Raw genomic sequence first — 26,099 nt, 5'->3', positions numbered from 1 at the left:
ACACAAAATATAGAGGATATACTGTACTTTAACTCAGTATAAGGAAGAACTTTCAAAGAGTCACAGATGTCTGCAAAAATAAAGTACTGTTCTGGAAGGTAATAACTTTCCCCTCCTTGGAAAAAGTCCAACCTATTCCTAGCAAGTGTCCAACTTCCTGTGAGGGTACCTAACCAGACAGGTGAGAACAATCATAGCCCCTATAAGTGGAAGGCCATTGCCAAAGGCTTTTCCTGGGAAGCTGCTCTCCCATGCTGCTCAGCACTGGTTCTTCATCTCTCATCCCATTGTACAGATGAGCAAACCAAGCTTCAGAGAAATTACTTGACCAAGATCACAGAGCTAGGAAGTAGGCGGCTGACTTGGACTTGGAGCCAAGATACTGCATTTGACTCCAAAAACACCCAACCTCAGGTGACATTTTCGGGTGGCTCCACGTCCATTATTGACAAAGAGGCAAATTTCTCCAAGTTCAAACCCTTCTTCTAGCTGGTAACGTTAGCCCAAGAGTAGGATGCAGTCTGTGGTGCTGGAAATGTCAAGCTGTCAAGCTTCTTGTCTGAACCCCTCAGTTCTTTGTGTGTGTGTGACAGAGACAGAGAGACAGAGAGAGGGACAGACAGGGAGAGAGATGAGAAGCATCAACTCTTCAATTGCTGCACCTTTGTTGTTCATCGATTGCTTTTTCTCTTAATTTTTTTAAAGTATTTTATTTGCTGCTGCCAGTGTATATAAAATAATTACCCTTGTGAAAAAGAAATTCATGAAAATTCAGAGGTAGATGTTAAAGACTGACAGAAGCAGAGGTTTTGTGTAGTATGGTACGTGTTACAGGAATAAGCTTTTTGTAAAGGTTTCAAATTTTGGTCTCTTTAAATATTCAGTGGCCATGAAAAGTGGTTTAGAATACCTTCAAAGATTCATTTCACTACAAAAAATAAAAAATAACTAACAGACTTTTGGGGGTCTGAAGGGATTTGTACTTGACACTTGAAAATACTCCAGTGTCAGCAGGGGGTCATCTTGTGCATTCTGCGGACAGAATTGTTTCAAATCTGCGGCTGCCTGAGAAACTTTCACGCAGTTGAGCCCCGCCTCCAAGCCGGAGCTTAACTCCTTTCTTCATAGTGGTGACACTGGGGAAACCAGACATGGTGCACGCGAGAGTGGGTCGGTTGGTGGAAGAGTTCGCGAGGCCAGACTGCCTCAATTGCTTACTCATATGTGCCCTGATGCGGGGGTTGGGGGGTGGGGGCTACAGCAGACCGAGTGACCCCTTGCTCGAGCCAGCGACATTGAGCTCAAGCTGGTTAGCCTTGCTCAAACCAGATGAGCCTGCGCTCAAGCTGGCGAGCTCGGGGTTTCGAACCTCGGTCCTCTGCATCCCAGTCTGACGATGTATCCATTGCGCCACCGCCTGGTCAGGCTATACTCCTTAGTTCTGACTGGGCACCTTTGTGCCTCTTTCTCTAACCTTACTTAGACCCAAACTGATACTTTAAGAAAATAAAATTTTGAGGCCCTGGCAGGTTGGCTCAGCGGTAGAGCGTCGGCCTAGCGTGCGGAGGACCCGGGTTCGATTCCTGGCCAGGGCACACAGGAGAAGCGCCCATTTGCTTCTCCACCCCTCCGCCGCGCTTTCCTCTCTGTCTCTCTCTTCCCCTCCCACAGCCGAGGCTCCATTGGAGCAAAGATGGCCCGGGCGCTGGGGATGGCTCCTTGGCCGCTGCCCCAGGTGCTAGAGTGGCTCTGGTCGCAACATGGCGACGCCCAGGATGGGCAGAGCATCGCCCCCTGGTGGGCAGAGCATCGCCCCATGGTGGGCGTGCCGGGTGGATCCCGGTAGGGCGCATGCGGGAGTCTGTCTGACTGTCTCTCCCTGTTTCCAGCTTCAGAAAAATGAAGAAAAAAAAAAAAGAAAGAAAATAAAATTTTGGCCTAGAAAGTTTCCCACCCAGGGCAAAAAACGTTAAAGGACTAATGAAAACCCCGTGTCTGTACTCCAGTCCTCTCCGTCGGGCGTCAGAAACGGCGGGTAGGCCCTTTCTGCTCAAGTTTCCTCCTCTGCCGCACTCAGCGAGGAGGTTAGAAGATCTTGGCCAAGAAAGAAGGCCATTCATTGAAATGGCAATCCATCAGCCGAAATGGTGGGGGTTCCGAAGGCGGTGCGCATGGGAGCAAACCCAATCCCAGCCAAGATTCACCACCCACCGCCTCGGTGAGTGGCGGCCAAGACCTGGAAAAGAAGCGGGAGCCTCCTGCGCACGCGCATGTTGCGTCAGGGGGCGGGCCTAGAGTAGGCGGGGCCAGCGGTACCGCTAAGCGAGGCCCTAGGACAACGGCGTGAGGGCCCGGTTGTGGGCGGGGCCGTGGGCGGGGCCTGGAAAAGCGGAACCTGGCCATCACGCGCAGCCCCGCCCCTTGGGCTGTAGTGTAGCTTCGAGAGGCGGCAACCGCTCCTGCACGGCCCTGCCCGGTTGGCTGGGCTAGCTGCGCCTCGGTTCTCTGGTGGCCATGGGGGACCCCAGCAAGCAGGATATCCTGACCATCTTCAAGCGCCTCCGCTCGGTACCCACCAACAAGGTAACGTCCGCCGGGAGTGTTCAGGCTTGCTTGGCATCCCTGCTGGACCCTGCGCGCGAGCGGCTCCTGCCGCGCCAGTGTCCGCGGCCGCGGGAGGAGGGGCCGGCCCGGCCTGTGACACGTCGCACTTGCGGCCGCGGCGGCTGGGCCTGTCCCCGGTGCGAACCGCGCCCCGCCACCCAGCCTCAGCAAGGGAGGAGCGGGGGTGGGGGCGCACACCCAAGGTCCCAGGCGGGGCGGACTGCTGGGGATCCTAGGGGCGGGAGACGTAAGCATCTGGGGGTCCTGGGGTCGGGGGAAGACATTTGTGGGTTCCTGACAGCTTGCGGAGGAGCATACTTGGGTGTGGGGGTAGCTTTGGGGGGTGGCCGAGTGGACAGTGTGAGTTCGTGAGAGGTAGGGGCGAGCTTGGAGGTCCCCAGAAAGGATTGGGGAGGATACCCCGGGGTTCCTGCGAGTGCGGGCGGACACCGCAGTCCACCTGTGACCCAGCTGGGAAGCATGCACTAGGCTCCAGCTGGTGGCACTAGGCGTTTGGGAAAACTTGCCTCGCCCCCTTCCCACCCTCTAATGGACCCCTAAAGAGCCTCAGGGTCGTCTGTTGGAGCCTGATTGGTTCCCTGTGCTCCTTGTAGCCAGCTTCAGTGTTCCTGATACGGCTGCCAAGTTGTCTGTTCAGTGGCTTCCAGCTCTTTTCTCTTTCTAAGAAAGCCCATCATAGACCTTTTCCTTTCCTTCCCTTTGGGTCTCTGTAGATTAGAGTTTTTTTTTCCTTCCCCCCGCCCCCATCTCCAGAGGCTGCCTCCTCCACCCCTCTGCCCTCCATGACTTTTACAACTTTGGAAACTGGCTGGAGGTATGATGACACATTGGGCTAAAGTGACACCATCCTCTGAGGATCACAGGTTTGATCACAGGTTGGAGTGGAACCTGGAGAGTGCAAAGGGCTGTCCTATCAGCATGGACTCTCTCCTTTCCTCCTGTGACAGAAGTTCTTTCTGGGCATAGAAAAGTTCCTGAGCTTTTCAAAATTTAGAGTTCTTTAAGTCTTTTTTTTTTTTTTCAGAGACAGAGCGAGAGTCAGAGAGAGGGATAAATAGGGACAGACAGACAGAAACGCAGAGAGATGAGAAGCATCAATCAGTTTTTCATTGTGACACCTTAGTTGTTCATTGATTGCTCTCTCATATGCGCCTTAACTGTGGGGCTACAGCAGACCGAGTAACCCCTCGTTCAAGCCAGTGACCTTGGGTCCAAGCTGGTGAGCTTTGCTCAAACCAAATGAGCCCGCACTCAAGCTGGTGACCTCAGGGTCTTGAACCTGGGTCCTTTGCAATCCCAGTCCGATGCTCTATCCACTGCACCACCGCCTGGTCAGGCAGATTTCTTTAAGTCTTGATGGTGGAGGGGAGCCTACAATTTTACAGCCTAAGAGGAGAGAGAAAGGAAACAATTTATTGGAAGCAATGTCTGATGAAGGTAGGAAAGTCAGGAGGAGAAAGGCTCCAGGAATTCTCCAGTGCCGATTTATTTGCTGTTTACTTGGTTTTCAATTTTATAGTCACCTGTTAGTAAAGAATGGTTCCTGTATATCTATACAACATTCAGATCTGCAGGTAGCAGTGTCTGCTTTATCTTAGAAACACAACATGTATTCTTTTTGATGGAATTCATCAAAGGGAAGATGCCCTTTTGAAATAAGAAGTGTCACCTGACCAGGCGGTGGCGCAGTGGATAGAGCGTCAGACTAGGATGTGGAGGACCCAAGTTCAAGACCCCTGAGCTCTCCAGCTTGAGCGTGGGCTCATCTGGCTTGAGCAAGGCTCACCAGCTTGGACCCAAGGTTTCTGGCTCGAACAAGGGGTCACTCGGTCTGCTAAAGGCCCGCGGTCAAGGCACATATGAGAAAGCAGTCAATGAACAACTAAGGTGTCACGATGAAAAACTAATAATTGATGCTTCTTATCTCTCTCCCTATCCCTCTCTCTGACTCTCTGTAAAAAAAAAAAAAAAAAAAAAAAAAAAATGTCCTTCTACCAAGAGACACTTTGAGGGACAAATATGGGCGAACTTGAAAATTATTATCCAGACAGCTGCTGCTTCCTCTGTCACCTTGGGCAGGTTACTTGAACACTTACTTTGTACCTTGTTTTCCTCCTCTGAAAATGAGACATGAGCAGGATCTAACTCAGAGGATTATTGTGAAGATTAAATGAGAAAATCCCAGAAAAGCACTTAGAGCAGTACCTGCATATACTAGTCTTTAATACATGTCAGCTGTTCTTTTATTTTTATTATGAACAACACATCTACAGAATATTTTATGTTCCATAATAGGATTAATAAAAGAAAGGGAAAAATATTTTCTGATAATATTCCACAGTATCGTGCTGCATTTCTTTTTTTTCTTTTCTTTTTTTTAAACCTCTTTTTTTAAAAAAAGATTTTATTTATTCATTTTAGAGAAGGGGGGAAAGAGAGGAGGGGGAGGAGCAGGAAGCATCAACTCCCATATGTGCCTTGACTGGGCAAGCCCAGGGTTTCAAACCAGCGACCTCAGCGTTCCAAGTCGTCGCTTTATCCACTGCGCCACCACAAGTCAGGCTCTTTTCTTTTTTCTTTTTTAGGTGAGATGAAGGGAGATAGAGAGGTAGACTCCTGCATGTGCCCCTACAGAGATTCATCCAGCAACCCCTGTCTGGGCTGATGCTCGAACCAACCCAGCCACTAGCTGTGGGAGGGGGAGAGAGAGAAGGAGGGATGTGGGAGAGGGAGGACAAGAGAAGTAGATGGTTGCTTCTCCTGTGTGCCCTGACCAGGAATTGAACCCAGGACGTTCATATGCTGGGCTAATGCTCTATCCACTGAGCAACTGGCTAGGGCTAAATTTCTTGATTAAGACTTTTTATTTGACTATTAGTAAGAAACAATTACCTAAACAAAGATGAAAACTAGTTTTAATGATTTGAAAGAGTTGGATGGTGATAAGCATCATTTTCAAAAGGGGATTCTAAAAACAAGCTCTAAGATACATGAGACAGGAAAGGTAGGTAAAGAAAAACAACCCAGTTTACTTTTAGAATGTAGGTATCCAATTTCTTCCTCTCGTATATGATGACCATTTACTCTGGACCAAAAGTTTTAACTCATAAGGATCCGTTTTCTAGTTTGTGAAATCTTTCCTTGAAGCTATACTATCCCTTGGTTTTATATTGATTGCTTGAGTAATTCATTCAATAAATATCCCTTGAGCACCTGCTGTGTGCTGGGCACTGTGCCAAGAATTGAGGGTACACTGATGTACCCTCAATGATGAGACAGGCTCCTGCTTTCAGCAAGTGGATAGTGCAGTGGATGAAGGATGGGTAAAGGGCTTCCTGGCTCTGTGAGAGGCAGTATGGTGAAGGGAAGAAGAATGGGCCCTGCTGCCAGCTGCCTGGGGTCTAGTTCCAGACCCAACATTTCTATAGCTATGATACTTCATAATTCCTTAGTTTTCTTTAAAATGAGGATCGAGCCCTGGCTGGATAGCTTGGTTGGTTAGAGCATCACCCTGAAGCACAGAGGTTGCTGGTTTAATCCCCGGTCAGGGCACATAAAGGAACAGATGTTCCTGTCTCTCTCTTGTTCTCTCCCTTTCTCTCTCTAAATCAAAATAAACATTAAAGAAAAATGGGGATCAGAACTGTGCTACATAGTTTTTGGGAATGCAGAATGAAAACACAGGGCTCTGGCCATGGCTGGTGGCTCAGTGGATAGAATGTCAGCCAGCATATGGACGCCCCGGGTTCGATTCCCAGTCACGGCACACATGAGAAGCAACCACCTGCTTCTGTCCCCACCCCCTATCTATTTTTCCCTCCCGCAGGCAGTGGTATCATTGGTTTAAGTGTGGCCCTGGGCGCTGAGGATAGCTTTGTGGAAGTGTATCAGCCTCAGGTGCTAAAAATAGCTCAGTACTCAGCATTGGCCTCAGACGAGGTTGCCAGGGGGATCCCGGTCAGGGCACATACAGGAGTCTGCCTCACTCTCTCCCCTTGTCTCACTAAAAAAAAAAAAAAAAAAAAAAAAAAAAAAAAAGCCTGACCTGTGGTGGCTCAGTGGTTAAAGCGTCGACCTGGAATACTGAGGTCACCGGTTCAAAACCCAGGGCTTGCATGGTCAGGGCACATATGGCAGTTGATGCTTCCTGCTCCACCCCCTTCATTTTCTTGTGCTCTCTCCCTCTCTCTCCTCTCTAAAATGAATTAAGAAGAAAGAAAGAAAACACAGGGCCCTTGTTTGAAAAGTATTAAGAATTTCAGGCCTGACCTGTGGTGGTGCAGTGAATAAAGCGTCGACCTGGAAATGCTGAGGTCGCCGGTTCGAAACCCTGGGCTTGCCTGGTCAAGGCACATATGGGAGTTGATGCTTCCAGCTCCTCCCCCCTTTCTGTCTCTCTCTCTCCCTCTCTCTCTCCTCTCTAAAAATGAATAAATAAAAAAAAATTAAAAAAAAAAAAGAATTTCAAGATGAGACAACTTGGGCCCTTCTGAGTGTGGGACCCTGTGGGACTGCACAGGTCACACACACCCCAGAAGCTGACCCTGAAGGGATAATAACAGTACCTTCTGATAGGGTGGTTGTGAAGAGTCAGTTGACTAACAGTAGTGCCTGACAGGAGTAGACAATCAATATTAGCTATTATTTCAATAGCTACTATTATTCTCATCATTAGCAAAACAAACTTAGTCAAAACTATTTCTTTTTTCATCACCATGATAACTGATATTCTGCTTAGAAAAGCATGTCTAAACTTTGGTTTGGGATTGCATATCAAAACAAAGTGCAGCCCCCTCTCTCAAAGCAGTCTTGTATTCCAGCAGGAGGATGAAGGCGCATTTGTGAGAGCCAGACTTGTATTTCTAACTGCCTTCCAACCTCCAGTCCCACAGGTCCCACTCCTGCCTGCCCCACTATGTGAATTTGCATTTAATGCCACTTCGTGCCAGGCTGGGTGCTCAGCTTAGGTGACCAAGATAGACTGGGCCCCACCCTCATGGAGCTACTATCTAGCAATTCCTCATCTCCATTGGTGGGTCAGGAGAATGCTGAAGTCGCCACCTTAGAAACCCCACTGATTTCATACCTAGCCTTTCAACTATCTCGGGAGTGGTTCACAGACTTGCCTGCTCTGGGCTGTACATACCTAATCTCCTCTGTCACCGCCATCCACTGGGCCATTTCCTGCACAGGCTTTTGCCCCTTAATGCCCTTTTAGACTCTCCTTGAGATCCCAAATGTCTCTTGGACCCTTGTTAGAAAACGTTTCACATCCTGTTCTTGCTTCCTAAGATTCAACCTTGTAACTAATTGCTTTGCCCACTAGACTGCTAGTCTGTAGGCTCTGGGCATGCCTGCTGAGACACTTTTGTACATCCACTTTGTGTGCATCAGGTACATTCTTCTTTTTTTTTTAGACAGACAGACAGACAAACAGGAAGGGAGAGAGATGAGGAGCATCAACTCACAGTTGCATCACTTTAGTTGTTCATTGATTGCTTCTCATACGTGCCTTGACTGGGTGTCTCCAGTCAAGCCAGTGATCTCTTGCTCAAGACAGTGACTTTGGGCTCAAGCCAGCAGCCATGGGGTCATGTCTATGATCCCATGCTCAAGCTGGCAACCCTGCACTCAAGCTGGTGAGCCCATGCTCAAGCCAGTGACCTCTGGGTTTTGAGCCTGGATAGTCAGCATCCTAGGTTGACTGTGTCACTGCCTGGTCAGGCATATCAGGTACATTCTTGATTGTATGTACATATACAACTGTGAGTTGAATAAATGACGATTACAAATGACCTCCGGTAGAGGGACATTTTTGGCACAGTCCCACATAAGGGGATTTCTTACTTTTTTTTTTCTTTTTAATTTAATTTAATTTATTTTTAGAGAGGAGAGAGAGAGGAAGAGGGAGAGAGAGGAGAGAGAGACAGAGAGAGAGGGGGGAGGAGCTGGAAGCATCAACTCCCATATGTGCCTTGACCAGGCAAGCCCAGGGTTTCGAACCGGCGACCTCAGCATTTCCAGATCGACGCTTTATCCACTATGCCACCACAGGTCAGGCCAAGGGGATTTCTTACTTTAATGGCTATTACCCAGGGCGTCTGAATGTCTGTGTTTCTCTCCCACTACCATGAGCTCTTCAAAGGCCAGCACATGGCCTGGCAGGGAGTAGGGGCTCAGCAAGTATTTGTGGAATCAGCGATGCCAGCTACTTCTTACACCTCAGTACCTGCCACAGTGTCTAGTTATCAATTCCATTGAAGTGAGTGGCTGGCATCTTTCATGTCAATTGTCACTCCACCGCCATCCCAAATTTACACATGCCTAATATGAACCTTTCTAGTGAGGGGCTTTGGAAAACCTGCTCATGTTTTCATTCTTGTATTACCCTCAAAAGGTCAGAAGCCAAGTCTTTTTTTTTTTTCTTTTTCCAGAGAGAGACAGACAGATAGACAGGAAGAAAGAGAGAGACAAGAAGCATCAACTCATAGTTGTGACACTTTAGTTATTCATTGATTGCTTTCTCCTATGTGCCTTGATGGAGTGAGGGCTTCAGCTGAGCCGGTGACCCCTTGCTCAAGTCAGAGATCTTGGGCTCAAGCCAGAGACCTTGAGCTTCAAGCCAGCGCCCTTGGTGTCAAGTCAGCGATCTTGGGGTCATGTCTATAATCCCACACTCAAGCTGGCAACCCTATGCTCAAGCCGGATGAGCCCATGCTCAAGCCGGCAACCTTAGGGTTTTGAATCTGAGTCCTTGGCATCCCAGGTCGATGCTCTATCCGCTGAATCACCACCTGTCGGGTGAAGTCTTTCTTGATGATTGTGGTTGGGACAATTTTCACATATGTGGCTCTGCCTCTAAAGTGTATCTAAAATATGGGCACTTTTGTTTTGGAAAAAAAAAATTTAACAATTCACCTATTTGTATAATTGTTACCCTTCTGTCGTTCTGACTTTAATTGTGTTGATTTCCATGACAAGAACTACAGATTTTAAAGCACGTTTCCAATCCTGTTATCAGATGAAGAACGGCTGACTTAGTCAGTGTTGAGGAAGGAGGGCTCAGGGCCTCTCATGCGGCTGCAGTCATCTGAAAGTGGGGATTCTGCTCCCGAGTTCACTCCTGTAGTGATCAGCCGGCCCCACTCTGCACTGGCTATGGGATGGAGGGCCTCAGTCCTCCGCACTTGAATTTCTCCACTTGGCTGCCCCAGTGTCCTCAAGACATGGCAACTGGCTTCCCCAGATCGAGAAATCCAAGAGAAAGAAGAAGTCATGTGTCTTTTATAACCTAAGCTGGAAGTGACATGTAGCATTTGTGCCATATTATGGTCACACAGAGCACCCTAGAAGAGTGATGGTGGGGATTACACAAGGGTGAAACTCCCAGGAGGGGAGGGTCATTGGGGGCACCTTGGAGGCTGGCTACCACACTCTCCTTCTCTTCCAGCTGAGGAGAGAAGAATGCCCAACACCTGCCATCTGGTGTAGAGCCATGCTCTGGGGGACAATAAGGCCTTGAGTGTTCTCAGCAAGGGTTCTCCCTGGCTAGTGTTCATTTATGTGACTGGTAGGAACCCTGTTAATGCTTCAAGGATAGGTAATTTTTTTTTTTAGTGAGAGAGAGGGACAGACAGACAGGAAGAGATGGAGATGAGAAGGATCAACTCATACTTGCGGCACCTTAGTTGTTCATTGATTGCTTTCTCATATGTGCCTTGACTGGGGGGCTCCAGCTGAGCCAGCGACCCCTTGATAAACCAGCGACCTTGGGTTTCAAGCTAGTGACCATGGGGTCATGTCTGTGATCCCATGCCCAAGCTGGTGATCCCATGCTCAAGCCAGTGTCCTTGGGGTTTTGAACCTGAGTCCTTAGTGTCTCAAGCCAACACTATCCACTGCACACTGCCTGCTTAGGCAAGGATAGGTCATGTCTGAGATGATATATGTACTTGAGTTCTCTTCGCTACGCATACTGCATAGTGCTATAGATTTGTAATAACATATCATTTATTATATAATTGATTAGTTGTATTAATAGAATTCTATTAATATGTAATTAATATAATATCTTATAATAATAAATTGAAGTTTGATGTTTTTAAAATCTGGGTGAGACAGTTCCTATTAACCAATTTAAATTGTAAAGGTTAAGTAGCTTTCAAGCTAAATCGTGTATTGTGTCTTATGGGAGGGCTCATTTGACTAATATAAAGTAATTAGCACCTGACCAGGCGGTGACGCAGTGGATAGAGCCTCTGACTGGGACGCAGAAGGCCCAGGTTCGAAACCTTGAGGTTGCCAGCTTGAGTGCGGGCTCATCTAGTGTAAGCAAGGCTCACCAGCTTGAGCCCAAGGTCGCTGGCTTGAGCAAGGGGTCACTCACTATGCTGTAGTTCCCCAGTCAAGGCACATATGAGAAAGCAATCAATAAACAACTAAGGTGCTGCAACAAAGAATTGATGTTTCTCATCTCTCTCCCTTCCTGTCTGTCTGTCCCTATCTGTTCCTCTCTCTGTCTGTCTCTGTCACCAAAAAAAAGGTAATTAGCAATTGATTTTTTTAAATTTTCTTTCAGGTGTGTTTTGATTGTGGTGCCAAAAACCCCAGCTGGGCAAGCATAACCTATGGGGTGTTTCTTTGTATCGATTGCTCAGGGTCGCATCGGTCACTTGGTGTTCACTTGAGTTTTATTCGGTAAGTGAATCCGTGCCTGTTGGAGGGTGGAAGGGATTATTACATTGTCACATGGGTCTCTTTCCCCTTTATGTCTCCTTTGACATCAAGAAAAATGAGAGGTGGGTTATGAGTCATGAGAGTTAAGTCATATAATTAAGTAAACTGGGAAAGTGAGTTATTTTCTATTTTGTTATTGTTATATAGCTCTGTCAGAGACTTGAGGCCAGGTTGTTGAAGACAGTCAGAATAGAGGGTGTGAGGCAGTATTTCCTTTCCCTTTACAGTCTTCTAATGACAAAGGAGCCCTGCTGTGACACTCACCCACCAGACGTGGGGATTCAGGTGCTGCAGGTCCACCTCCACCCCATGGGGAAGAGCTAAGGTTGTAGCAGGGATCTAGCGTAATCCCACAGCCTTGATTCCCAGGCCACCAATACCGTCCAGCTTGAGTGGTGATTTGTGTGTGAATTTTAGTGGCAGTTTCAGATGCTTATAGAATGTCTTTTTTTTTTTTTTTTTTTTAGAATGTCTTTCTTGTTTCATCTGAAGTCTTGGGCTGCTTTGGCTCCCTCTGACAAGTTCCTGTCTTCTATTGTCACTGGTGTGGTAGTAGCCTGGGTGGGACCTTTGCATTGTGTGCAGAGAGGAAGGTACCCCCTCTGGACACACACAGCCTCACAGTCCAGTGGGAAGTAGCCAGTGCCCTGGTGTGAGGTAGAGGAATTGAAATAATAAAAGAGATAGTGAAAGGATTTCAGCAGGGCTCGGCTTGGAAGCCCAGCAAGGCCTGCACTTCAGCAGCCACGGGCTTGGTCAGGGCACCCTGCTCAGCCACGAGGGCTCAGTGTGATCGCTGTCACCGCCAACTAGGCCACCTATCCCTGCGGCTTCTTCTCCCAGGGAGGGAACCAGTTAGGCAGGCAGGCTGTTTGGAATTGTGGGGAGCAAGTGTTTCTTATATTGTGACTTAAGCAATATTGATACAGTGTAATTACTATAAAGAGCATTTGTTCCCAAAGGATAAAGTCTATTATAATTTGTAGTGAGATATTTTGTATGATAGACAAAAACTAAATAGTAATAGCAACATAATTTTCTTTTTTAATATATTAATTAAAAAAAAACTTTCCTGAGGCCATGGCCCATTGGCTCAGTGGATAGAGTGTCCCAGGGGGCCCAGCATGTGGAAGTAACTATGTGGAAGTAACAGATTCAATTCCCAGTCAGGGCACACAAAAGAAGCAACCATCTGCTTCTCTTCTCCTCCCTCTCCCCCTTCTCTCTCTCTTCCCCTCCTGCAGCTACACTGGTTTGAGCATCTGCCCCAGGCACTGAGGATAACTCAGTTGATTCGATTATCCGTTCCAGATGGGGGTTGCTGGGTGGATCCGGGTTGGGGCATATGTGGGAGTCTGTCTCACCATCTCCCCTCCTTCACTTAAAAAAAACAAACGAAAACAGGCCCTGGCCGGTTGGCTCAGCAGTAGAGCGTCAGCCTGGCGTGCGGGGGATCCGGGTTCGATTCCCGGCCAGGGCACATAGGAGAAGCGCCCATTTGCTTCTCCACCCCCCCCCTCCTTCCTCTCTGTCTCTCTCTTCCCCTCTGTCTCTCTCTTCCCCTCCCGCAGCCAAGGATCCATTGGAGGAAAGATGGCCCGGGCGCTGGGGATGGCTCCTTGGCCTCTGCCCCAGGCACTAGAGTGGCTCTGGTCGCGGCAGAGCGACACCCCGGAGGGGCAGACCCTCACCCCTGGAGGGCGTGCCGGGTGGATCCTGGTTGGGCGCATGCGGGAGTCTGACTGTCTCTCCCCGTTTCCAGCTTCGGAAAAATACAAAAAAAACCCAAAAAACAAACGAAAACAAAAAACTTTCCTGAGTTCTTTTTCAGAAATCAATTTGTAAAGGCCTGATGTGCTAAATACTTATAGCCATATAACTCCATAAGTAATTATAATATCTAGAAAAGGGAGATCTTTTATCTATTCTTGTTGGTTTTAGAGTTTCTATCAGTTTCTTTTCTTTTTTTCTTAACTGCTGGTCTCAGAATATTTTGAATACACTATCCTATTCTTGTCTCTTTTTTGAATACTGAGAGATTTAGAGGGCAAGTTTATTTTTAATATTTTTCCCTTACCCATCCCAGACTGGTTGTTACCAGTCAACACGGTGACTTGCTCTTCCTGGAGCCCAGGAAAGCTGGTTGTCTTTCTCTGTTTGCTGTGTTCTGTTTCTCTTCTTCCCTGCCAAGCCCTGCCCTTTATAACCTGGCCCTCCCTCTTCCTCACCACTAAAACACACAGCCAGTTTAAACCCTTCCAGGAAATGGGGTGGTGTTCTGACGTGTTCCTTGGTTGAAGGAAGGACTGACCTAGAGCCTGGTGAGGCCGGACAGCAGAGTCTGTTTGGGCTTTTGAAAGTTTAATCACTAGCCTTCTAAAGTCAAGTAAATATACAGCAACTATAAATCACAGTGCATATAAGTGATTAAAAAAAATTGTTAAAAATTAGTTTAGAGGGCAGCAGTCTAGGATTTGGGCAGAATAAAGTCAAGGATGATAAGGGTACTTAGGGGGGTATTTTTAAGAGGTAAAGGCTGTTCTTTGAGCATTTTTTACTATTAAAAATTATATACACTAGCTTATTGGGGAAAACGTTGAATCTTACATAAGGACTATGGAGGTTGTAGGAAACCTATTTTCTCCTTTACATAGTTGGTTAACAGGAGCTATTTGGTTAAAGTGACACTAATTTTTCAACTTTTCTTACTTTCACTGTTTACTTTTTTCTTAGTACTCAGATTCTCTTACCTTTTACCGTCTCTTAATCTAATAAGATAAGAAATAACCTACAGTGAGTCACCTCCCTGTGTAGGAATAGGCACCAATGAGCAACTCAGGTTTCATCTTAAGGCTGACAGAATTCAGAGTCCATTGCCATCACAGCTTGTTTAAAGTCCAGTGTACGAGACAGGATCCCAGTCAGCTCATTTCAGGAACACCTGAAATTTTTATCATTATTTCTAAGAAATATATTTTTTAAATGTTTGGCTTGCCCAGGTGGTGGCACAGTGGATAGAGCATTGACCTGGGATGCCAAGGACCAGGTTTAAAACCCTGAGATCGGCCCTGGCCGGTTGGCTCAGCGGTAGAGCGTCGGCCTGGCGTGCGGGGGATCCAGGTTTGATTCCCGGCCAGGGCACATAGGAGAAGCGCCCATTTGCTTCTCCACCCCCCCTCTCCTTCCTCTCTGTCTCTCTCTTCCCCTCCCACAGCCAAAGCTCCATTGGAGCAAAGATGGCCTGGGCGCTGGGGATGGCTCCTTGGCCTCTGCCCCAGGCGCTAGAGTGGCTCTGGTCGTGGCAGAGCGACGCCCCTGAGGGGCAGAGCATCGCCCCCTGGTGGGCGTGCCGGGTGGATCCCGGTAGGGCGCATGCAGGAGTCTGTCTGACTGTCTCTCCCCGTTTCCAGCTTCAGAAAAATACAAAAAAAAAACCAAACAAAAAAAACCCCTGAGATCTCCAGTTTGAGCGTGAGGTCATAGACATGACCTCATGGTTGCTGGCTTGAGCCCAAGGTCGCTGGCTTGAGCAAGGGATCACTGGCTCAGCTGGAGCCCCCATTCAAGGCACATATGAGAAAGCAATCAGTGAACAACTAAGGTGCTGTAACTACAAGTTTATGCTTCTCATCTCTCCCCCTCCTTGTCTACTTGTTCCTGTCCCTCTCCTCTCCCCCTCCCTCTCTTGCTAAAAAAAAAAAAAAGAAAAAGTTTGGCTTTATTTTTTTAAAGATAGTTTAGGACTAAAAGTTGTAAGGTAGATTAGCAAGTTTGAGAACTTGTAGCTTCAATTTTAGGATATAGTTTAAGTCAGGTATCTATTATGTGCTGTGCCAGGAGTGAGAGAAAAATATGGGGGTGCCTGTCCTCCGGAGCTGGCTGCTTATAACACAGTGGCGGAGTACCCATAATGATGATGACAGTGATGGCGAGAATTTTAGTCATATGGTGTTTACCATGAGCCAACCATTTTCAGATATTAGCTTATTTTCTACAGGAGCAGAATAATCATAAAATGGTTCCTACTTTACAGAGGAGGAAGATGAGGCACAAAGAGGTTAAGTAACTTCCCTAAGGTTATGCAGCTAGGAGTGGTCTCCAGAGACTGTGCTGTTAACGGCCTCCCTATGACAGATAGGGTGGGTGGTGATGGCAGCTAACTCAGTCTTAGGGGGGCATCATGACAGTGTGGTGACTAAGCAAGATCTTTCAGAGCAGGGATTTCAGGACAAGATATATAACATAATCACCTTGCTTGGTAACCAAATTCTAAAAGGAGATATATTTTTGTCTCTGGGACATGTATTTCTGATAAGGTATGGTTTAATTTTTACTTTTTAAAAAGATTTTATTTATTGATTCTAGAGAGAGGAGAGAGAGAGAGTAAGAGAGAGAGAAGGGAGTGGGAAGGAGTAGGAAGCATCAACTCTTGGAAGTTGCTTCTCCTGTGTGCCTTGACCAGGCAAGCCTGGGGTTTTGAACTGGTGACCTCAGCATTCCAGGTCGATGTTCTCTCCACTGCGCCACCACAGGTCAAATTTAATTTTTACTTTTAATATCCCCATGAAGTAGATATGTCATATATATATGTAATAATAATACTTATTAATATCATTATTAATCTTAAGGTAGCTATTGGCTTCAGAATAACATCTTAATACTCACAAAGATTAAATAATACAAGTAAGCATAGAAATTAGTGAATGGAAAGGCAGCATAAAAGGAAATTGTTGGTGGATCTGAAGCCTGTTTTCTTTCTTCCTTGCCCATCCTGTGAAGGGTATTCTACCTACACCCGTTCTAGTGTGTCCATATTCCTTTACAGTTGGTGCAGGACAAGCTATTGTGGAATATGGGATTGCCTTGCTTTTTGCTCATATCTATCAATTCAATATAAGGACTTCTAGCACTGCCTGATCTGTGGTGGCGCAGTGGCTAACAATGTAGTGCTCTCCTGTCTTGCTTTACACTGATCACTTGGTGAATTTTTATTGTTGGGAAATACACTTGTCGCCTTTGCCTTGCTCTGAGTTGATCTCAGGTTTCAGGTAAGCAGGGCCTGAGGTGTGGTGGGTGGGAGGCACTTGCTGCTTTCACTTCAGGAGCATTCAATCCTGAGTGTTCTCCCTCCTTCCCGCATGGTGGTGATGGTGGTAGGTCCTTCCCACCTGGTGGTGAAATGAGCATTATCCAGGCACCCACTAGGGGTCAAATGCAAACCCTGAAAAAATCCAGACAGGACATCTATTCTGAGTAGAGATAGATTACCAGATTTTAGATCATGACCCACTAAGGATGTGAAGCAAAGAGTCAAGAGTCTTTGTAACAGCTCCAGGAAGCTTGTCGTGTTCTGTTCCCTAGAGGACATGGCTGGCTGGCTGGCATCATATGGAGTGGAGGGGAGCAGGTGGTCAGGGCCATCAGAGCCTTGGCTTCTAGGAAGGATGAGAGGGGCCAGGAGCTGCTGTACCAATGGTATGTGCTTTGGGGTCCCAGCAGGCTGGAAGCATGTGTCATTGTTAACATAAACTTAGAATTCTTCGGGATCCTGAAGATCAAGACAAGACAATCTTATTCTCAAAAGTTTGGTGGCTTAGCCTGACCTGTGATGGTGCAGTGGATAAAGTGTCGACCTGGAAATGCTGAGGTGGCCGGTTCAAAACCCTGGGCTTGCCTGGTTAAGGCACATATGGGAGTTGATGCTTCCAGCCCCTCCCTCCTTCTCTCTCTCTATCTCTCTGTCTCTTTTTCTCCCTCTCCCTCTCATCTCTAAAAATGAATAAATAAAAAAAATTAAAAAAAAAAAGTTTGGTAGCTTAATTGTGGGGAAGAAAAGTATTAACCTTTAAGATGTTCTTTCCATTTAGATCTACAGAGCTGGATTCTAACTGGTCTTGGTTTCAGTTGCGATGCATGCAAGTTGGAGGAAATGCCAATGCAGTAAGTTCATCCTGCACCTGTTTTCCTTCAGTGTAAATGTGCATTCCACTGGTGAAGAGGTTCAGTACTTGCCCTGCTTGGGAGGCCCTTTGGGATGACAGAAAGGTGTGAGGGGCTTTGGAGCTGGACAACCCGGTTGACTTGTTTATCCAAAAATCCATTAAACATCTAATAAACATGGAGCTTTGGGCCAGGTGCTGGGATATAGTGATGAACAAGACAGGTGAGACCCCTCTCCTGTGGGCAGAAACAGAGTCATTAAAGAAGCAGACGGCCTGACTTGTGGTGGCGCAGTGGATAAAGCGTCGACCTGGAAATGCTGAGGTCGCCGGTTTGAAACCCTGGGCTTGCCTGGTCAAGGCACATATGGGAGTTGATGCTTCCAGCTCCTCCCCCGTCTCTCTCTCCTCTCTCTCTCTCTGTCTCTCTCTCTCCCTCTCTCTCTCCTCTCTAAAATGAATAAATAAAATAAAATAAAATAAAATAAAAGTCATTCATTTAAAAAAAAAAAAAAAAAGCAGATAGACAAGAACCAAAAGGTAGTGCTAGAGCTTTGAAAATTAAAACAGGAAGCACTAACATAGAGGCTTTTTTATGACGGTACAGTTTTTGTGTGTGTGTGTGGTTTTTTTTGTATTTTTCAGAAGCTGGAAACGGGGAGAGACAGTCAGACAGACTCCCGCATGCGCCCGACTGGGATCCACCCGGCACGCCCACCAGGGGGCGATGCTCTGCCCCTCTGGGGCGTCGCTCTGCCGCGACCAGAGCCACTCTAGCACCTGGGGCAGAGGCCAAGGAGCCATCCCCAGCGCCTGGGCCATCCCTACTCCAATGGAGCCCTGGCTGCGGGAGGGGAAGAGGGAGACAGAGAGGAAGGAGGGGGTGGGAGTGGAGAAGCAAATGGGCGCCTCTCCTTTGCCCTGGCCGGGAATCGAACCCAGGTCCCCCGCACGCCAGGCCGACGCTCTACCGCTGAGCCAACCGGCCAGGGCCGACAGTACAGTTTTTTAGTAAGTGAAGAGGTGTATTTTGTGCTTAGAATGGAATGAATGCTTACAGCTGCTTACACCTGCATTTTATTTAATTTATGAAATCTACAAATTTTTAATAAAACCTATTCTCCAAATTATAAAGTACAGTTGATAAATATCACATATTAATTTATAAACTTTGTAATTTCTGTGCAAAAAATAAACAAGTGGTTACTTAATTTATAATTGTAATAGAGAAGACTTTTTTCTACCTTACTTGCAAATCTAAGGATCCTAAAACATTTTAAATTTTGTTTACAAATTCAACATATCTGAATTGTCAAACTCTATACTGGCAGCCTTACGAATCTAGCCAGCAAAACCACCCAAAGCACTGATACCCTGTTTATAATGCCAAATGGTAGAGGACTAGTAGGTAGAATTTCCACAGACATGCCATTAAACATTCAAAGTATAAAAAAGGAAATTTGTATACTTTCAAATAAAAATGATATCATATCAATTTGATATTTAAAATTAAAACTATAAATCTAAAATAGTAGTTTTCAAAATATCAAATTCCCTTGGATTAATTTTTTTCAACCTTTTTTTCATTATTCCCAAAGCAGAAAAATTAGATTTAAATTAGATTTTTTAACATTTAAGTTGGATTTAATTTTTGCCTTGTGAGAAAAATTGAATTCTAAGGAATATGTGTTTGTCAGGTAGAAGTGAACTGTGGAGGGCCACAAACCATTGTAATAACTAAGATTCTTTTCACTTTTCAAGAAATGATTTTGCTCCATTAATAATACATGCCTTGCCTGACCAGGTGGTGGCGCAGTGGATAGAGCGTCGGACTGGGATGCGAAAGGACCCAGGTTCGAGACCCTGAGGTTGCCAGCTTGAGCGTGGGCTCATCTGGTTTGAGCAAAAAGCTCACCAGCTTGGACCCAAAGTCACTGGCTCAAGCGGGGGGTTACTCAGTCTGCTGAAGGCCCGTGGTCATGGCACATATGAGAAAGCAATCAATGAACAACTATGGTGTCGCCACGAAAAACTGATGATTGATGCTTCTCATCTCTCTCCATTCCTGTCTGTCTGTCCCTGTCTATCCCTCTGACTCTCTCTCTATCCCTATAAAAACAAACAAACAAACAAACAAAATAATACATGCCTTAAAAAAAATAAAATAAAAAATAATACATGCCTTAATATTCCAGGCATCTTATTAGAAACCGTGCCCATTATCATGATGTTCACAGACTTGTTCCAAAGCTCAATACTGTGGATTTTTATTTATTTATTTATTATTTTTTTTGTATTTTTCTGAAGCTGGAAACAGGGAGAGACAGTCAGACAGACTCCCGCATGCACCCGACTGGGATCCACCCAACACGCCCACCAGGGGGCAACACTCTGCCCACCAGGGGGCGATGCTCTGCCCCTCCGGGGAGTTGCTCTGTCGCGACCAGAGCCACTCTAGTGCCTGGGGCAGAGGCCAAGGAGCCATCCCCAGCGCCCGGGCCATCTTTGCTCCAGTGGAGCCTCGCTGCGGGAGGGGAAGAGAGAGACAGAGAGGAAGGAGAGGGGGAGGCGTGGAGAGGCAGATGGGCACCCCTCCTGTGTGCCCTGGCCGGGAATTGAACCCGGGACTTCTGCACGCCAGGCCGACGCTCTACCACTGAGCCAACCGGCCAGGGCTGATTTTTTTTAAATTTATTTTTTATTTTAATTTATTGTATTTACATAGATTCAAGTGTCCCACTGAATATCTCTCCCCCCACCCCCGTGTGGATTTTATTTTATCTCTCCTTATTTCAAAGCCTTCCCAAGCTTTTGAAGTGCGGGGACAGAGAGTCCCGTCCACCTTCAGAGACCAGCTTTCTCATCTCTAGCCAGCACAGGTGTGGGGAGGCAGGGAGGGGGTGGGAAGGGTCAGGTCATTGGTTGTTCTACTCAAGCAGAGGAGTTGAAACCATCCTGCTGGAGTTTGAATGCCTGTTCTACCTCTCACCTGTGTAACATTGGGCAAGTTATTGAACCTCTCTGTGCTTCAGTTTTCCCATCTGCAAAGAGTAGATAGTAATAGTGACATGTGACAGTGTTGCTGCGAGGATTTAATGGGATGGTGCCCAAAGAACCTAGAACAGGATCTGGTACATGTGGGTGTGCAGTACCAACGTTAATCAAATTGGGTTCATAAAAGGATTGGTCATACAGGTTTTTTGAATACCTGCTTTAATTAAGATACAAATTTTATAATTCATGTCTGTGCCATGAACCCTTATAAGGTGGTTGGAAGTAGTTTCCTCCTATTGTTTAAGCATTTATCACCTTGCCTGTGCTGTCTCTGTTAATGAATAGTGCTAAACAAGGTGAAGGTTAGCTTAGCTCCTAACCAACGTGTCAAAAATTCCACTTTAGTGGAACCCAAATTGAAATGGATTTCTCATGAATTAAAAGTAGTCCTGAGTGGAAAGCGTCCCCCCAATAATATTTAGTATAACAGAGGTGGTTTAATGGAGAAACAAAGGGCCAGTTATTTCATTTTGTAATTAAAGTCTAATGTCCAGTTTTACCAAAATATTAATGCTATAGCTGTGGAAGGTATTCCCTTTTATAAGGAAAATTTTATTTTAAAAATTTTAGTGGTTACATGATTTTGGTTTTTACTAGTATTTTCAAAAATCCTTCATAACATGAAGTAACATTTTCGGTTGCCATGTTCGATCTGCTGCGGTATTGCTAGTAATCCACGTGCTTTCCTCTCTAGTCGTCCTTCTTCCATCAACATGGGTGTGCCACCAGCGACACCAACGCCAAGTACAACAGTCGTGCGGCTCAGCTCTATAGGGACAAAATCAAGTCCCTGGCCTCCCAGGCTACGCGGAAGCACGGCACTGACGTAAGCGCCACAGGTTGGGTTGTCTCCTGGGTTTTACCTGACACAGTGCAAGTTTCTGGCTGGGTCTCTGGGCCAATGCACAGTTCTGGGAGCTTGCTCTCAGCAGTTGCTGCCAAAACCGCCCCCAGTGGATATCTGGGGTCAGTTCCTACAGCTTCTGGCCACATTTTCATCTCCTGGTCAATACATAACCTTATTTTACACGTGTTTCTGTTTAAAGATGCCTTATTTAATATACGCTGTTGACTCTGACATTGAACTTGGCCACAGAGCTGTAATTCGTGCCTGGATGAAACTACAACGTTTCAACGTAAGGCACATCCCTGCCTCGTGTGCTTGAGGCAGTAGGTAGCACTTGAGCACCATGCGCAGGGCTGTTTTAAACCGTGAAATCATCTATAAAAAGCACAAAAATGTGAAGATGTGGCACTAAATAGGCCATGAAGGGACACTGTTTACAGTATAAGCTGAAAAAAGGCAGACTGTGGCCTTGGTCAGTTCAGCTGGGAATGACCCCTTGGTGACGCACCCTCTGCTGTCTGTGAAGGACCTGAGCACCCAGAGAAGGGATTTGCAAATAAGGAGTCCACAGCCGAAGAGGCTTGATGGCACTGTGGGACCTGCGCTTAGGTCTGAGGTCCTTGATCCACCCTTTTCAGAAATGGCTCTGACATTCTCAGGGTTTCGAAGTAGAAGTTTTTGGACCCATATGTTACCGATATGTGCTCAGGGGCCCTGTGTAGGCTGGCTACTGATTTTATGATAATGAAAGAAACCAATCTTTAGCAAAAAACAGGTCTCAAGAAAGAGAGTAGAGTGTTAAATTAAACCTTCCAAGCCAGTGGAAATGCTAAATAGTACTTCATGTTTTGTTCTAGCTGTGGCTTGACAGTTGTGTGGCCCCGCCCTTGTCCCCAGCACCAAAGGAGGAGGACTTCTTTACTTCCCATGCTTCTCCTGAGGTACGTTTTTGTTTTTTTTTACAGAGACAGAGAGAGTCAGAGAGAGGGATAGATAGGGACAGACAGACAGGAACGGAGAGAGATGAGAAGCATCAATCATTCGTTTTCGTTGCGACACCTTAGTTGTTCTTTGATTGTTTTCTCATATGTGCCTTGACCGTGGGGCTACAGCAGACCGAGTAATTCCTTGCTTGAGCCAGCGACCTTGGGTCCAAGCTGGTAAGCTTTGCTCAAACCAGATGAACCTGCGCTCAAGCTGGCGACCTTGGGGTCTCGAACTTGGGTCCTCCGCATCCCAGTCCGACGCTCTATCCACTGCGCCACCACCTGGTCAGGCATGAGGTACTTATTATGCTTTACATAATTTTGCAGCATGTTTGCAGTTAGAAAGGGTGTGAATTTAAAATATGTCAGTTAGGAAACAGGCTAAGTTGCTGTCACAGACAACCCTGAGATAGAGTCACTTAACCACGATAGAAATGAATTTCTGATCAGCAGTTCAGACGTAGATAGCTGTCCAGGGTTGACCAAGGGATTTGTTTTGTTCTTCTAGTATGTGGCTTTCACCACAGGGTCCAAGTGGCTATTCCATTTCATGGACTTTCCCAGCAATGGGAAGAGGACAGACACCCAGGAAAGCAAGTGCCTCATTCTCTTAGATACGGAGTCTAGAAGTGGTGCCCATCATTTCTGCCCAAATCCTATTGGCTGCAGTTTAGTTGCATGGCCTTTACCTAGTGCCAGGGAAGCTGAAAATGATTACTAGCAGTCTGCCACAGTCCATTGCAGAGCTCTGGAACTGGCACAGAATGAAGACTGCTTTTTATTTAACTCAATTTTTTTTTTTTACAGAGACAGAGAGAGAGTCAGAGATAGGGACAGGCAGACAGGAACGGAGAGAGATGAGAAGCATCAATCATCAGTTTTTTGTTGCGACACCTTAGTTGTTCATTGATTGCTCTCTCATATGTGCCTTGACCGTGGGCTTTCAGCAGACCAAGTAACCCCTTGCTCGAGCCAGCAACCTGGTGAGCTTTGCTCAAACCAGCTGAGCCCCACGCTCAAGCTGGCGACCTCGGGGTCTCAAACCTGGGTCTTCCGCATCCCAGTCCGATGTTCTATCCACTGCGCCACTGTTAGTACCCAGCACAGAATAGCCTTCAATGAATGCAGTAAGTATCATTATCTTCATCTTTGTGGCCTGACAGTAGCGGTGACAACAAACCATGGCCCTTCTGTGAATTTTTCCCAAATTTCTCAGATCAGGGAATACAGACCTCTAAAGCCTAGAATATTTGCTCACTAGTCCTTTAAGGAAATGTGTGCCAACCTCTGGCTCAGAGCTTCCGCTGTTCTGTTAGCCGCCTGGCCTCCTCCCAATCCCACTGGGAAGGGGGCACCATTTGTTCAACTGCTTCTCAATCCATTCTTTAATTAATTCTCAAGTAAAAAATATGTGAAGTTTTATAAATTGCTAAACCTTGATTTTTTTTTTTGCTGTTATAATTTTCATATACATGTTGTCATCGATGCAGTCAATAGTTATTAGAAGTAGTTGTCAAAAAAGGGGGGAACAAAAAAAAGGGGGGGGGGACAGAGCCTGACCAGGCGGTGGCGCAGTGGATAGAGCATCAGACTGGGACACAGAGGACCCAGGTTTGAAACCCTGAGGTCGCTGGCTTGAAAGCGGGCTCATCTGGCTTGAGTGCAGGCTCACCTGCTTGAGCATGGGGTCGCTGGCTTGAGCTTGGGATTATAGACATGACCCCAGGTCGCTGTCTTGAGCCCAAAGATCACTGGCTTGAATCCCAAGGTCGTTGGCTCTAGCCCAAGATTGCTGGCTTGAGCACGGGGTCACTCACTCTGCTGTAGCCCCCTGGTCAAGGCACATATGAGAAAACAATCAATGGACAAATAGACTAAGAAGCTGCTACGAAGAATTGACGCTTCTCATCTCTCTCCCTTCCTGCCTATCTGTCCCTCTCTGTCCTACTCTCTGTCTCTGTCAAACACATAAAAAGGGGAGGGGGGTGGACAGAAAACAATAGAAAAAGATAAGGTGTTCTGTTGTGAGCTATTGTTTAATTTAGAACTAGATACAGAATATTCATGATTAGTAGCCGAGAAATGTTAGGAATAGAAATAATGAGATTGGCCCTGGCTGGTGGCTCAGGGGATAGAGCATCAGCCCTGTGTAGGGATGTACCGGGTTCAATTCCTAGTTAGGGCACACGGGAGAAGCAACCATCTGCTTCTCAGCCCTCTCCCTTCCCCTCCTCTCCCTTTTTCCCTCCTATAGCCAGTGGCTCGATTGGTTTGAGTGTGGCCCTGAGTGCTGAGGATGGCTCCATGGAGCCTCCTCCTCAGGCACTAAAAATAGCTTAGTTGAAAGCGTGACCCCAGATGAGCAGAGCATTGGCCCTAGATGGGTCGCTAGGTGGATCCTGGTCGGGGCGCATGTGGGAGTCTGTATATCCCCTCCTCTCACTTGGAAAAGAAAAAAAAAAAAGACACTATTGGGCCTGACCTGTGGTGGCACATGGATAAAGCATCAACATGGAATGCTTAAGTAGCTAGTTTGAAACCCTGGGCTTGCCTCAGGCACATATGGGAGTTGATGCTCCCCCCCCCTATTTTCCTCTCTAAAATGAATAAAGTTTAAAAAATAAATAGGGAGAAGGGACAATCTTTCTTATAGAAAAATTCCCAATCATGTATAATAGATAATTCTGCTTCAGGAGGTAGAGCTTTGTCTTCTCCCCTTGACTGTGGCCAGACTTAGTGACTAGCTTCCCAAGACTAGAAGATGGAGAGGGAAAAACAAGTTCACCAGGAAGATAGGCAGGTATCACCTGAACCAAATGCTCAATGTTAGCATCACCAGCAGTGTCATGTTGACCTGAGGCAGTGAGGGTACCTCTGTTGTTTTCTCCCCCTAATGTAGCCTAATCATGAGAAAACATCAGAAAACTCAAATTGAGGGATAGTCTACAAAAATACCTGATCAGTACCCTTCAGAAGTTTCAAGATCATGAGAAATGAGGAAAGACTGAGAAACCCTTCCAACCCAGGAGAGATTAAGGAGAAGTAAGAAAGGCACTGTGGGATCCTGAATTGGGTCCTGGAACAGAAAAGAAACATTAGAGAAAAAACTGGCAAAATACTGGACTTTTTCAAGTCTGGGGTTTTGCTAATGTACCATGGTAATTCTTAGTTTTGACAAATGCATCATGGGTATTTGAACACAAAAGGAAGCTGGGTGAAAAGTAAGGAACTGTATTATCTTAGTAACCTCTGTGTAAACCTGAAGTTATTGCATAATAAACGTTTTATTTTTTGCCCTGGCCAGATAAGTTGGTTGGTTAGAGCATCATCCCAAAGCACAGAGGTTGCCAGTTCGATTCTGGTCAGGGCACATACAGGAACAGATCGATGTTCCTGTCTCTCTCTTCCCTTCTTCCTCTCTCTCTAAAATCAATAAATTAAAAAAAAAAGATTTTACTTTTTCTAAAAGGATGAAAAAAAGGAATTTGAGCACTGAAATAGAATTAAGATTAGACATGTTTATTATCCTTCCTTCCCACTAATCCAGGTACTAGAAAGGTGACTATTTAAATGATCATTTCTTTCCCCTGCTTTGATTTGGGTTTTTTTATGACTTTTCTTGCTTTGCCCGCTGATGACTTTTCTCACTTTGCTTCAGGTGAGCGGCACAGGGTGGACCACAGCACACCCGGAACCAGCTTCTTTAACACCAAGAAACGTGGACACCACCCCAGCCAATAACGAAGGTAGTCTTTGGAGCTGTCACAGACTGCTGCTCCACTGGGGTTCAAAGGCATGCTGTGAAACTCAGACAGTAAGACCAGACTAGGAGGTGGACAGAGTAGATCACTGAACATGGAATGCAAGCTCACTTTTGTAAAAAAAGAACAAAAACAGTGCCATTTTTAACAA

General features: G+C 46.3%; 1 protein-coding gene and 1 pseudogene across 1 annotated transcript in view; one reads left to right on the top strand and one right to left on the bottom strand.

Annotated features, from left to right (window-relative positions):
• Positions 1 to 948: 948 nt before the first annotated feature.
• LOC136389459 (guanine nucleotide-binding protein G(I)/G(S)/G(O) subunit gamma-5B-like) lies at positions 949 to 1,153 on the bottom strand (annotated as a pseudogene).
• Positions 1,154 to 2,427: 1,274 nt separating this feature from the next.
• ARFGAP3 (ADP ribosylation factor GTPase activating protein 3) overlaps positions 2,428 to 26,099 on the top strand; it is a 57,799-nt gene continuing 34,127 nt past the window's right edge. The window contains exons 1-6 of the mRNA XM_066358587.1: positions 2,428 to 2,583; positions 11,204 to 11,322; positions 17,229 to 17,301; positions 21,049 to 21,180; positions 22,059 to 22,142; positions 25,846 to 25,933. Of these exons, the coding sequence (XP_066214684.1) occupies positions 2,515 to 2,583; positions 11,204 to 11,322; positions 17,229 to 17,301; positions 21,049 to 21,180; positions 22,059 to 22,142; positions 25,846 to 25,933 (565 nt within the window). The 5' untranslated portion in view covers positions 2,428 to 2,514. The remainder of the gene's footprint in view (positions 2,584 to 11,203; positions 11,323 to 17,228; positions 17,302 to 21,048; positions 21,181 to 22,058; positions 22,143 to 25,845; positions 25,934 to 26,099) is intronic.

Source organism: Saccopteryx leptura, chromosome 1 (assembly GCF_036850995.1).
Source record: "Saccopteryx leptura isolate mSacLep1 chromosome 1, mSacLep1_pri_phased_curated, whole genome shotgun sequence".
Taxonomy (NCBI): domain Eukaryota; kingdom Metazoa; phylum Chordata; class Mammalia; order Chiroptera; family Emballonuridae; genus Saccopteryx; species Saccopteryx leptura.
The sequence above is the reverse complement of the archived record's forward strand: the minus strand, read 5'-3'. Positions and strand labels throughout refer to the sequence as shown.